Source organism: Habropoda laboriosa, unplaced genomic scaffold, assembly GCF_001263275.1.
Source record: "Habropoda laboriosa isolate 0110345459 unplaced genomic scaffold, ASM126327v1 scaffold72, whole genome shotgun sequence".
NCBI lineage: Eukaryota > Metazoa > Arthropoda > Insecta > Hymenoptera > Apidae > Habropoda > Habropoda laboriosa.
The window spans coordinates 653,210-666,674 of record NW_017100188.1 but is presented as its reverse complement, the minus strand read 5'-3'; the positions used below and the strand labels follow the sequence as shown (position 1 = coordinate 666,674).

The following is a 13,465-nucleotide window of genomic DNA, read 5'->3' as shown; positions in this document are numbered from 1 at the left end:
TCATTTTTTTTTATATATATATATTTATATATAATATGTATGTATAATTAATAGTAATAATCGACGCGTACACCACAATATGTTCAATGTTTTTCTTTTTTTAACTCTTTTGTTTGTTTCTCTCTCTCTCGATATAATAATTCGGGGGTAGTACACGCGCCCCGTATTCGTCTTTTCACCACCGTCGTTTTATTATTTTAAATAAATAAGTGTTTTTTCCCGTTCGTGAAAGCCATTTCTGGAGAAACGCGTGTACACCGCACAATATACACACACGCCTTTTATAAATCGTCTTTCTGAGGCACATTTTGTATGCGTGATTTTCACGAGTCGAAATTTTTGTCTTTTTCTTTTTCGTTTTGTTTTACATTATTTCACGAAGTCGTTCATCCTTTCTCTGCGCTTTCCCCTTTCCTCGACTTCTTCGTAGTTTTCTTCTTCGATTTGTTCGAGAAAGAACAGGGGGAGAGAGAATAGAAGAAAATTCGACGAAACGACCAAGCACTTCGACGATTCTTTTTAGTTTCGCATAATTTCTCTGCTTTTTTCTTTTCTTTCTTTCTTTTTTTTTTTTACACGGTTGATCACAGATAACGCGAAGAAAGGAAAATTATAATCAGAGGAAGTCAATCACGTTGGATCGTTTCCATCGATCTTTCGCCGCGTCTCGAAGGAGAATCGTGCTACCGTTTTTTTTTTCTGTAGAAATCGACGTTCTCCCACGACGAGAACGTTCGTGAATTTTATCCTGGGAATTTATTATATGTACATACATAGTATCGATGCGGAGGAGCTTGCTAAACATAGTATTTGCGATAGAAGATGACTGGTTGAGAAGGACTTAAGCGGTGATACTGAAGAATTTATCATAGCTGCTTTAAAATTGTAAGCTATGTGTAAAATCATGGGAGAAATGTTCTTTTATCTAATTTTTATATAATTCAAATAGTCACGTTTAGTGAAAATATAATTCTGAAATGAAAGAGGAACATGCATCGATTATTCTCTGCTCGAAATACTGTTTTTCGCAGCTCCGATCGATAATACGTAATCCTAAGCATGGCATAAAATTAAACGTATCTACAATAATTTAAAGATTGCGATAAGGAACAGTGTCGTTCGGGGATGCCATCTTGAATCTACTAAAACTCCATAAAAACGATTCAAATAAATTTAACAATACTTTGTAACCATTTATGCAAATACAAACTACTTCTTATACCATAAATTTTAACAAAACAAACATAAGTATGTGCTAAACTCCAATTCCGCCATCTTGCATCAAAGAGTGCACATAACCTCAACGCATAACTATCTTACCTAGAACTCTAGACAATCCCTCAATAAAAATTAATTCGAATTCTCTCATTAACCTGTTAACTGGACACACCTCTCAAACAAATGTTAAATCTCTTTAGAAAAAATTATAACCAACAACTTCATTTTGGTTCATGCAAGTGTGAATATTATATATTTGTATTTATATTTAATACAGAAATAATAGTGCAATTAAAAATAAACAATCCTTCAATAAATAAACTACTGTGTTCTAAGTATTAATGAACCAGTTAACAGGTTAATACATCTAGTACTAACAATGAAAAGAAGAAACATAATATTGCCCCAAATGGATTTATAGAAAATTCAATAAGGTCCCCGTAACGAAGTCCCGGAAATAGGAATGACGCAATGTGTCGCTCGAACAATTGATTCGAGATCTCGAAGGCAGCCAACGTTACAACATCACGTGAAATGCATATAAATATACATAGGAGAGACACGTATAGGGCATAGTGCGCGAGCTGGTCTACTCCAGGATGATAGTGGCCAGCCTTTTGGGCCGTTTCCCTGTCTTCTGTTTTCGGTGGATCTCCCTGAAGTCCTCGTGGTTCATCTCGCAGGATTGTGTTACCGTCACATCATCTCCATTCACAGTTTGCTCCTCCAGCTTCTTCTTCCTGGACCTGGTCACTGGACCAGTTCTATTCTTATAAGCCTCGTTATTTTCCATGTGCCTTTTGTGCCTCTTCGACTTTGCCTCTTCATCCTCGTCCCTCCTGCGCCTTTTCTTAGATGGTTCTTGTTGCATGATCCTTGGAGAATTCGAGTCAGACGAGGAGGACAGAGAACTGAGGTATTCGTTCACTTTGTCTTCGCCAAAGTCGAATGCACTTGGCTGAGCAGGTGATGCAGATGTGACGAGGTTAGTAGCTGCACTGGGTGGTCTGAGGAGCTGTATGGAAGGGCTGGAGGAGGTGGTGGAAGCGGAAGAGGAGACAGAACTAGAGGTGGAACGCTTATGTAGCTTCCTGCGCTGCGCCAACCTGGCTCCGTCTACTTCTCGCAACCGGAAGCCTTCTGGTTTCTCTAACAGAGAACTCGAGGTGTCTAACACAACTACGTCAAAGGGGGAGGCCACGTCGAACGAACTGGACTCCGCTAGCCACGGGTGATTCGCCAGGCCACTGGCTGTCAGTCTTTTGCTTGGGTCCACAGTTAACAAACCTTTTGCAACTTCCTTGGCGAGGCTGGACACGTGGTTCCAGGATTCTCCGTCGAAATCGATCTCCCCTGCCCTGATTCTGGTGGCTAGGTCCGGGGAACCTGTTCTAAATGGAGGCTTCCCCGATAACATGGAGTACAAGATGGCGCCCAGGCTCCAAAGGTCGCAGCTCTGGTCATAACCTTGCCTAGCGACTACTTCTGGAGCAGCGTATGGAAGAGTGAAACATGGAGTGTGTAGAGGCTCACAGCCTCGCTTTATCCTGGCGAAACCGAAGTCCACGATCTTCACAGGCGAATCCTCTCCCATGTTGGCGAATACTATGTTCTCTGGCTTTAGATCTCTGTGAACCACACCTCTGGAGTGCATGAAACGCACCGCAGACGCGAGTTGCCGCATTATTCTGCTAGCCTGTTGTTCACTGAAGGGCCTTGGCCTCCTCAGCAATTCTCCTCCAGACAGTAGTTCCATTACCAAGTATGTATGAGCCCTGTCCTGATGCACCTCAACGAGTTTCACTACATTTGGATGACCCTGGCAGGTTCTCAACAGGCTAGCTTCTCTCCCACAATCGATCCTGCGACTGACAATCTTCACTGCATACTCCTGCAACTTTTTCCTGTGTCTACACTTGCGACACACTGAGAAGCTGCCGTCACCTAAGGCTTCTTCGCGTGGATCCAGCTCGTAAGTCTGAAAGAAGGAGGATTCTTCGAATTTGGCTGCTAGAACGTCAGAAGCAGAAGGTCTTTGAGACTCTGTGCTGGCTTTCGTTGCTTCTTTAAAGATGTCCTTGCTGACTACGTTGTCTCCAAATAGGATAGAGGGCGCCACGTAGGAGTATCCTCTGAAGATCTTGTCGTAATTAGGCGGTACTACCGCTGGACTGTCAGCTGCGATCATTTTCGTGAATTCGTCAGAGAAATTGCTGGTATCCAGCTCGTGTGTGATTCGAGGTACAAATGGAGGAGGGATTTCTCGTCTCTCTAGGGCCTCCCAGCTGAACGGTGAGGGTGCTTTCTTGAAGAACGAATGTTCCTTCAGTTCCTTCGCGTCGTCTAGCCCTCCGCCTAATCGTTGCCGCGGATCCTTCACCAGCAGACGCAGGATGAAGTCTCGAACCGTTGGGCTGAGATGACTAGGTATCGGTGGATCTGTCTTCAGGATTCGACGCGAGATGTCCTGCTGCGTGTTCTTCTCGCCCTCGATCGTAAAAGGCGACGCGCCGGTTAGCAACTCGTACGTGAGCACGCCCACGCTCCACCAGTCGACAGCCTGAAAAATCGACGAAGCATTCGTTTGATACTTTGGAATAGAGACATTTTTCGCGGTTCGGTTATTCCTGGAAGTTTTGGAATCTCTTGTCGGTTGGATTTCGTGTTTGGTAAATGTGTTCGTAGTATTTTGGGTGTTTTGGGTATACATATGACTTGTGGTGGGAGTTTCTGGAGATGTTCTATAGGATGCTTCAAAATATAATGCACTACAACTGAGAAAGTTTTAATTCTGAGAGGATTTTCTTGATAAGAGGATTGAGGAATGTCTCAAAAATGGCGTGTTGCAAGTAGTGAAGACTTGAACTTTACAGGGATTTTGTTTAATTTTCAGGGTGTTTCAAAAGTAATATGTTACAAGTATAGAGAAGAATTTTGTTAGTTGTATAAGATGTTTCAAAAATAGAGCACTTTATGCAGGAAAGTTTGAAGTTTAAATCATAAAAATGTCCTTTATAAAAATTCTAATATTGACTCTTTCATTTTATATTAATTGTCTTTCTCAGAAAAGAACTCTTTGCTCCTTCTACTCTTTCATATCTATTACTTTATTGTCTTTCACTGATTATTAAGAAACACTCGTTCAATTCTGAAACGCCCCGTAGAAAGAGAAAAGAAATTAAAACAAATCGTGACTTCCTTGCTTTTTATGAGTGCATCGATGTAATCGGACGTTCCCCCAGCGTAAAGGAGAGAAATTTACATATGTTTTCTCGAGTAATTAAGGTGGAAGAAAAAAAAAAGAATAACGAATCGATAAAAATGTATCTGACAAGCGGGGAAGCACAGGCGCGATAACGAAGTTCCAGGAACGAAGGGAACAAATCGTGACGTAAATTCATCCTGACTCACAATATCGTGTCCCGCTGAGCCCCCTCGTACCACTTCCGGTGCCATGTACTCGATAGTTCCGCAAAAGGAGTAAGCACGGGCGTTGTTGTCCCTTTCGTGCGGCAGGAACTCTTTGCTCAGCCCGAAATCTGTTAACACGATATGCCCTTCTCTGTCCAATAGAATGTTCTCTAGCTTAATGTCCCTGTAAATTATACCCAGCTGCAACAGAAAAGCAACATTTTCTCTGTTTTTCATCGATCATCGTCCACGATAAGGTCTGTAATATTTTAATATTTCATCGTTTCAATGCTTGCAACGAAGCGTATGTTGGTCGTAAGCTTGAGACTATATCTTTTTTTTTTTTCACGTGGCTTGTGGAAACGTTACATACAGGAAAGATACATGATCTAAGATAGAACACATGCTGAGAATGGTCTTAGAGTAGACACTTGGATTAAAAAGATTCAATTAAGTAGTTGTCGAGTTAAATTGAAAAATCTTGAAAAAGATTACTTCTAACTGTACAATTTGATTTAGTAGAACTTATCTGTTTAATTATATTACACATTATACGTTTAAATCTTCGTTAATCTCAAGCTTCCGATCCACAAATTATATTTTCATAAAAATGTGTATGCTTCATCAACTCACACTGCTCGAAATAATAATCCAACGCTTCGAAGAATATCAGAGACTTACGATTCTAAAATGGTAGAACTAATTTGTGTGCCATAGTAGACCTCTTGAACTATGGATTTCGTCTGTATTCCACAATAAGGTTTTCAGGCCACGGGAGACCGATCTATATATCATTAGAGATCTCAAACCATAAATTCATTCTACGTAACGTATCAGACTTCAATTCGGACCCGAGTCCGATCTACGTACCATATTGAGAGTCGTCAAGTCGTAGTTCTAAATAAAAATATTCAAATATACCAAAGTTCGGAATATGATTCATCTTCAAATTTCAATCTATTCGAAAAGTATCACACTTTACAACACTGAAACAATACCGCAGCGAAGGTTTCCAAATCGTGAATCTAATATATCACAGTTAGCAGACTCAATTTATCGCGGTATTGGTATTTAAAGAATCAATCGTAAACGCGATTCGACGATCGTTTTTAACAGCGTGAGTTGACGAACATGATTGTCATAATGAAGAGGAACGACATTTACTTTGTGTAGATGCTCTAGCGCCAAAATAACTTCGCCGATATAGATTCGTGCTTCGTCCTCGGTGAAGTGTTCCCGTTGATACAAATGCGTAAACAACTCCCCGCCGCTGACATAATCTACAAAAACACAAAGTTCTCGTTATTTAACCTTAGACATGGACGATATCCTTAGATTTTTTTCTCCCCCTCTCTCTTTCACGCACCTTTCCACACACACACGCACATACAGAGAAAGAGAGGAGAGAGAAGAGAGAGAGGAGAGAGAAGAGAGAGGGGGGAGAGATGAGAGAGGGTAGAGAGAGGAGCGAGGAGAGGAGAGAGGAGCGAGGAGAGGAGAGAGGGAGGAGAGATAGGGGTGGGAGGGAAGAGAGAGAGCGGGAGGAGAGAGCAGAGAGGGGAGGGAGGGAGGAGAGAGAGCGGGAGGGAGAGAGAGCGGGAGAAGGGAGAGAGGGAGGAGAGAGAGCGGGAGGGAGAGAGAGCGGGAGAAGAGAGAGAGGGAGGAGAGAGAGCGGGAGAAGAGAGAGAGGGAGGAGAGAGAGCGGGAGGAGGAGAGAGAGTCTTACTCGCGCGAGCACGCATTCTCTCCTTTTCTCCTTTTCTATCTCTCTTCTCCTTTTTCACACTATGGAAGGCCTTATTCTGGCGACGATTCGTTCTTAAAATAGCCACAGTCGCAATGAGCCCAAAAAAAGAAAATCACCAATAGCACGCAGGAGCAAAATAAAATAAAAACATTGTTTCTATACCAATGGAATGTACAACGATATTTTCCTCTGTTTATCTTTCTTGAGGCTCGTCAACGAGATACTGGACTGTAACGTATGAAATATTCATTGATAAACGCGGCTACGTGCAGGATTTGGAATCGCGAGCTCGTGAACGTGAAAAAAAAGTCTGCGATAATTTTATACCTACTTCTCCTTTTGTCTGTCGTAGGAAATTCAGAGGAAATGGAATAGGAAACGACGATTGATCGTTGTAAATCATTTTTTCATCGACTATCGAAGCTTTTTTTCTTTTGCAACTTAAAATTTCTCGTAAATTAATGATAGCTAAGCTTCGTGAAAGAGTAGGAAATTCGTTCGTAAAGAGAAAAAAATTTCATTCATTGCGCGATATTTGCGTGAGGAAATATGCAATTAAAGGAGAAATGAAACGGCGAACGTTTCTGTAAGGGAAAAAGATTGCACAACGTTACAAGGAACGAGGGGGCGATGATGTCACGATTGCATCGCATTTTGAAAACCACATTGACCATTCGTTTCTCCGTCGTTTCGTTCGATTTCCTCAAGTGTTTTTTCAAAGTCTGATGGCAAACGAGCCGATAATGTATAGGTAAAGGAAAAAACCGTGCATAAAAATACTGGCAGAAATTTTTTGCACAGATCTTTTATGCCTGCTTTTAGAGGTTAAGACGTTGCTAATTTATTCGATAAACCAACTTCTTTATTTTCTCTCGTGTAAATATTTTTCACTGAATACTAGAAAAAATGCTCTTCAACGAGACTTAATATCACTAATTTACTACTTTTTCGTGTAAAACTGTTTTTAATATTGTCCTTTTTTTAATTTGCCAAGTTATTAATTTGTAATTATTCCGCCAAATGCTTACTACTACTGATTCATAAATTTCCACCGTTATTATCACAATTATATATTAATTTCCAATAATTACTCTTCGCAATTTATACCAAATGCAAGCACAATTATCCTCAGAAACAGTTACATTTCGAATAAAGAGAATTTCTACACACAGAAGCATCTCTATTATACCGCTTTACCATTCAAAAATTGAATAAACTTTTAACAAAAATTTTCACTAGTTTTAATAAAACAATAGAAAAAATGTTATTCTATTTGTAAATGGTAAAGCTACTTATGAATCACCCTGTACAATCTATAACCATAAAATCTTTTATCCTTCAAAATTCCCTGAATCAAGTGATCATATTTCATAAGCTACAGCCCAAATCATTCCCGCCTTTTCATACGCCATATTGAATCGAACACGTATCTGAACAGTTTACCTAAAATCAGATGGAGCTTCGCGTCCGTCTGAAAGGCGTAATGTAGCGTAACTAAAAAAGGACTGTCCCGTACGGCCTCCAGAACTTGTCTCTCCGTCTTCGTGTGCTCGGTCGTCTTCTTCTTTTGCACGATCGACGCTTTCTTCAGAACTTTCATGGCGTAAAGGCGTCCTGCGTCGGTGCCTGTTCTCTTTCGCACCAGGAACACCTTTCCGTAAGCTGCACAAAAGTTTTTTCATCTTTACGGTAGAACTCGACGTATCCCGACCGTATCTCGCGAGATTCTTCGACGATAAACACGTTCGATCAATTATTGCCTTTTGTTATCGTCGATCGAGCACGAATTCCGCATGTTTTCGCCGCGAAACGACACTTCTGCACGCGCATGCGTGGCCTAGGCGAGCGCCTGCGCGCCCTTTGCCTTTCCCCACTCCTATTCCCGTTGTTATGGAAACCACGTAACAGTAAATAAACAGTCACGATAAAACAGCGTGTACTTATCTGTCACGAAAAATATAATACTATCCAGGATATTTTATTTTGATACTTTTAACTGATTTCTAGAAAAAGAAATTTTAAACGATTTAAAAAAAATATAAGCTTCAGGAAACAAGAAAATGAACATCAACCTTTAAACAAATACACATTATACAATGTATGTACATCGTTGCATATTTTTCAACATATTGAAACACCTTCGACTCTCGATCAAAGCGGCTTAAGACCACTTTGTATTCAACCTTGTGATTCCATCTACTATCTCGATTTACGCGCTTCCATTCGTCGTATTTATAAATACAGATAAGATTACAGTCAGCTTTCCATATTTCCCGTTCTATCTCTATTTCCCGATAACTGAATACCCAAGACACCGCGTATACCGATAAACCCGACCGTATCCATGTTAACACTGAGAAATTCGAACTAAATTCCCATAACGTTGTTTCACCGTCGTTTCCACCATTATTGCATTCCTTATTCCCGTGTTGCCCTAAAGTTCGCAATTTATGGACACCCCGTAAAGGAGGTGGAGAAAAATCTCCGAAACGGTGGTTTAAAACTCGTTCGAGTCGCGATAAAGTCACAAGATAATATGTATCTGGTTCGTGTTTACGTTTATTACGTTTTCGGGTGCAAAAGAACGCGTCTAAACCTCGCGACGACAGCGTAAGTGATCGTAATTAAAAATTAACCGGTTGCTGAACGTAACGAAAGAAGCTTTTCACACGCGAAAAACAGTAGTCAAAGGGGAGAGTAAAAGAGGACTCTGGTTTATCGGCCATCGTTTCGCTACGAAGTTAAGGGGAAGGCGGGAAAAATAAATCACTTTTCGAGAAAAAAATATGTGAGCCGTTCTTTTTTAAAGTGGCATAAGTCCGTTTATTCTAAAATTCAGACATTTGAGGGTTTGTGTTTGAATTAAATAGAAAATTTTAAAATTGTAAACATGTTGAATTTTATAATGTGATAATAATTATTAATATTGTTAAAGAAACATAAAGGGTTTTTTTTTTAACTACAAATGGACTTATACTACTTTCAAGAAAAGCATTTATGCAGTAACATTTCACAGTTAAACTTCTTTCGATGAGTTCATGAGGATATTGTAGTGTATTGACTTTGTTATTACAAATATGAAAAGAAGACATCCATGTTTAGATGAAACTAGCCTTAACTCATTTTTTTTTTTTTCAAAATTGGACTTATACCACTTAAAAAAAAAAACAAAAAACAACGGCGCATATGTTCTTTAAAATGACACAGAATTTATTAAAATGAAACCAACAGAAAATTTTTTTTAATATTTGACTGTATAATCAGAAATTAGGAATACCTATGTATTTTTTTCTCCTAAATTGTTGCATATTTTTCAACTTCCTTTTTGACAGTGATTTTATTAATTAAATTAAGGAAATTGTAATACCTCGTTTAATGAACATTTTTCACCGTAGAAAAAAGGAACGGAGAAAAGGAGTAACATCGTTCCTTTGCTTTAATCGTGATTTCCCCAAAGTTAACATATTCAAACTTTACGCACCACTTTCTCAAAAACCGTAAACGAAACTGTAACAAAATTTCACTAATTTAAAATTTTTAATTTATATATTTCATTTTTGCTTGCGAGTAGATAGACAAAGGGAAGGGAAAAATTGAGTACTTTGTGAAAAATTGTATTTTTGGTTCCAAGCAATATTTTTAAATTCTAATAAAAAAATGTACATAAGAAGGTTCGAAGAACACGTGGTTAAAATTTCGTTTCAATATTTCCAAGGGTTCTTGAGAAAAAGATACGCAAAGTTGGCAAATTTCACATCGGTAAGGTAGATCTTTCCGTCTCCCTTTAAACACTTCTATAAAGGATTTCGTTCACGTACCTCCAGTTCCAAGGACCTTCAGCAAGTCGAAGTGCGTCATGTCTACCCTCTGGCCTCCGCTGTCTGCCAGGTTTACTGTAACGAGCAACATTATTCGATTTTATTCTATCTAGTCTGCGTGACAGATGCTGCTTCTTGCTTATGAATACGATATAATAGCAATGGTGAAGGTTAAGTGTGTTGAGAAAGGAAGATGTGTACTACGTATCAAAAGTCTGCCATTGCATAAATTAATTACAGATATTTTTTTTCTTTTCTGTTGGGATAGCAAGTTGAAAATGTGAGAATAATATTCTGAAAGAAAAAAAAAAAGGACCGATGTGATTAATTTCATTTCTTAGATTATAATATTGACTTTATAAGGGGACAGAAAGGGTTGCTGCAATTAATTGGTTTTCCTTTTTTTCTTTTTTTCAATAAATTGCTTACTTTATTTGTTATAGCATTTATTATAATTCAAGCACCTAGCAACTAAAAAATAACGAAATAGTAGAAGGTCGTCAATTATGTTCGATACTTATTCAAAAATTATACTACATTACAGATACAACACACATTTGATGTAAATGCAGTAACACTTAACGTAAACTTACTATTAAATAATTACTTGATTACACCTAACAAGTAGAACATACATTGTCGCATTTATTATTTTTCATTCAATTTTTCGATACTTTTAGCGAACGACCCTAGGACTTTGAAATTTTATCCCATTATATATGCGGCTTGATGATTTTCTAATCGTTTCTATTTTGCATCCAGAAAACAAGCAGCCACTTTCATCGGGCCTTGGTTATCGAAATACTGTTAACTGGACTTTCTATTTGAATGCCTTCAAACGAACTTTCGTTCGACGTACTTTCGAATTACCGATTGACTATACCCCAATCGATTAAAAGCAGGAAGTATTTCGCCGGTTCGATTCGAATCAGAACACCGATGTATCGTATTTAAACGTCCGGGCACTTCCGCGTTCTGGATGAGACATGTTGGAATACATTAAGCAAGACAATCACTGTAATCGTCGTGATCTTTGAAACGATGATGTACAAGTTACACGAGCTTCGATAATCTCAGAGTTGGTTAAGTCTAAGCTGGCACGAGTGAAGTCTAAGTTAAGTCACAGATTACGATTCCGGTGAAAGTACGAATTGTACATTTTCTAAGATCGGTAACGTAAGCACGTTGGATCTAGGATAAATCTAGATTCAATACGAATTACAACGAACTAAGTCGATTTGAGTACTCAGATTAAGTTTTTCGTAAGTCTAATCGCAGTGAAACTTAAAGTAGACTTGGAGTCTGACTTAAGTTCAAACTGAGTTACATTTGAATGTAACTTAAGACTCAATTAAGTTTAAGTTAGACTTACCACTGAAATTTGAGTTAACAACCGTGAGTTAAGTACGAAAACTGGGCTGAAATCAGGTCTAACTTAAGACACTTAAACTTGTACTCAACGCGTACTTAATTCAATTCTAACTTAGACTTAACTCAATTTACCTCGAGTGCAAATTAAGTCCCACTTAAACGACTTATTTTCTCTTTAACACCAAGTTTCCTCCAACATGAGCGAGAATTGAAACAACAAACTCAACAAGACTCGGACTCAAGATACCAGCTGAATTACTATCTGCATTCGCAGCTGAAGCGACACAGGGCCGAATTCAAAGGGGCTACACTAGAATGGCGCGAATAATATTTCCAATAATTGGAAAGGCGCGAGTTTCGTTGACTCTCACGATTAACTTTCTGCTCTAATTAATTCACGTTTTCTACTGTAAGAATCGATGAAACGGGTCAGTTCCGTTACGAAACCACTCTAAGCCAATGTGTTTCTTTTTTTCTTCTTCTTCTTCTCTCCTCTGTTTGTACAATTTAGGAAATACGATTTCGATTAAAGCGCACCCTCAGCTTATCACCAACACACACGTTTCTAACTTCTTCTTCTTCATATTTCTTCTTTTCTTTTTTTTCGAATCTTGTAAAATTATCTTAGGCCAAGGCTCTCTTTCCGTAATCGCTTTGTTAAACATATTTCATTCGATAAGGACGCGAACGGTTTCCAGTCGAACCGTTTTTAGACGCCTACTCCGCTCCGACATCTAATTCGAATCGACGTTTCGTTTTATTTTTAACTTTACTTTAAGCGGAAAACAGCCGTTTCGCCGTGCTGTGCAAACGGCATCTAAAATTAAGCGATCGAGCGTGTCTTATGAGTACATACAGAGATAAAGAACGGGGGGAAAAATGAAAGAAAGAAATTGATCGGTAGATCTGAAAAATCTTCGAATAAAATGCGACTTTGATCATTTTATCGCTGCTTTACAATTGGTAACTTGTAACACGCCTTTGGATTATTGGATTTAGCCACGTGTCGATTTTTTATTCAGATTAAACCGCGAAAAGAATGCCAGATTCGGTGTTCGAAAACTTTCGAGACTAAGCAACGATGTAAAAATGATCTTCAACGTTGGAAGCGTGGAAATGTGAAAAACAGTTTTAAATTAACTTCATCTTTTCGAAGCTACCGTTACCGTGGCGCGCGCACAAAGAGGAAAAAAAAAGGATGAAAGATAAAACGGCGAAGAGGACAAGAGAAGCACACGGTTGAATATTCAAATATTTTTCTTATTCGACACTTAACGTAAACTTTCGTCGCGACAGAAGCGTAATTATGATTGTCCGTGACAAACATTGACCCAATTTGTACGCGAGCGTTCGCGAGAACTTCTGTCCGAACTCGTTTCCAGCGAAGTACAACAATTAGAACGAAGACAGGGCACGAATTGCCAAGATATACTCAAGGTGCCGTCATTTAAACTGAGGGTTACAGTACAGTGGGTCAAAAAAAGAGGAAGAAAAAAAAAAAGGTGATGGCGCACCTGCATTTTTTTGGAACGTTCTTTTTGTCCACAGAAATTGCATGTTAGGATCGAGTGTGTCCTCTGGTGCCTTTTCAAATAAAACGAAGTGTGTGTCCCTTCAGGTGTAAAAAGAATGGGGGAAATACGAAGATAATGAAAATAATAGAAGTTGCAATAAGAGGGACAGTAATAACAGAAACAGTATGTTTCCTTTTCAGATAATTATTAATAGTGTAACAGTAAGGAAAATAACTAAATTGTATAATAATAGCGGTTAATTTTTATAGTAACATAATAATTCTATACACCTGTCCCCCGGTTTACACGGTACTTTATTTACACGGTTTCAATATGAGGGGGTCTATAAAGATTTGATCAAAAACCAAACACAATTGTTAATTACG

The 13,465-nt window shown here is 38.8% G+C and overlaps 1 protein-coding gene across 7 annotated transcripts in view; it reads right to left on the bottom strand.

Moving 5' to 3' along the window:
* Positions 1–1,552: 1,552 nt before the first annotated feature.
* LOC108579817 (ribosomal protein S6 kinase alpha-5) overlaps positions 1,553–13,465 on the bottom strand; it is a 49,699-nt gene continuing 37,786 nt past the window's right edge. For all 7 annotated transcript variants that reach the window (XM_017943436.1, XM_017943438.1, XM_017943432.1 and 4 more), the window contains 5 exons: positions 10,195–10,269; positions 7,820–8,038; positions 5,794–5,909; positions 4,630–4,830; positions 1,553–3,778 (listed from right to left, as the gene is read on the bottom strand). In XM_017943436.1, the coding sequence (XP_017798925.1) occupies positions 1,808–3,778; positions 4,630–4,830; positions 5,794–5,909; positions 7,820–8,038; positions 10,195–10,269 (2,582 nt within the window). In that variant the 3' untranslated portion in view covers positions 1,553–1,807. The remainder of the gene's footprint in view (positions 3,779–4,629; positions 4,831–5,793; positions 5,910–7,819; positions 8,039–10,194; positions 10,270–13,465) is intronic.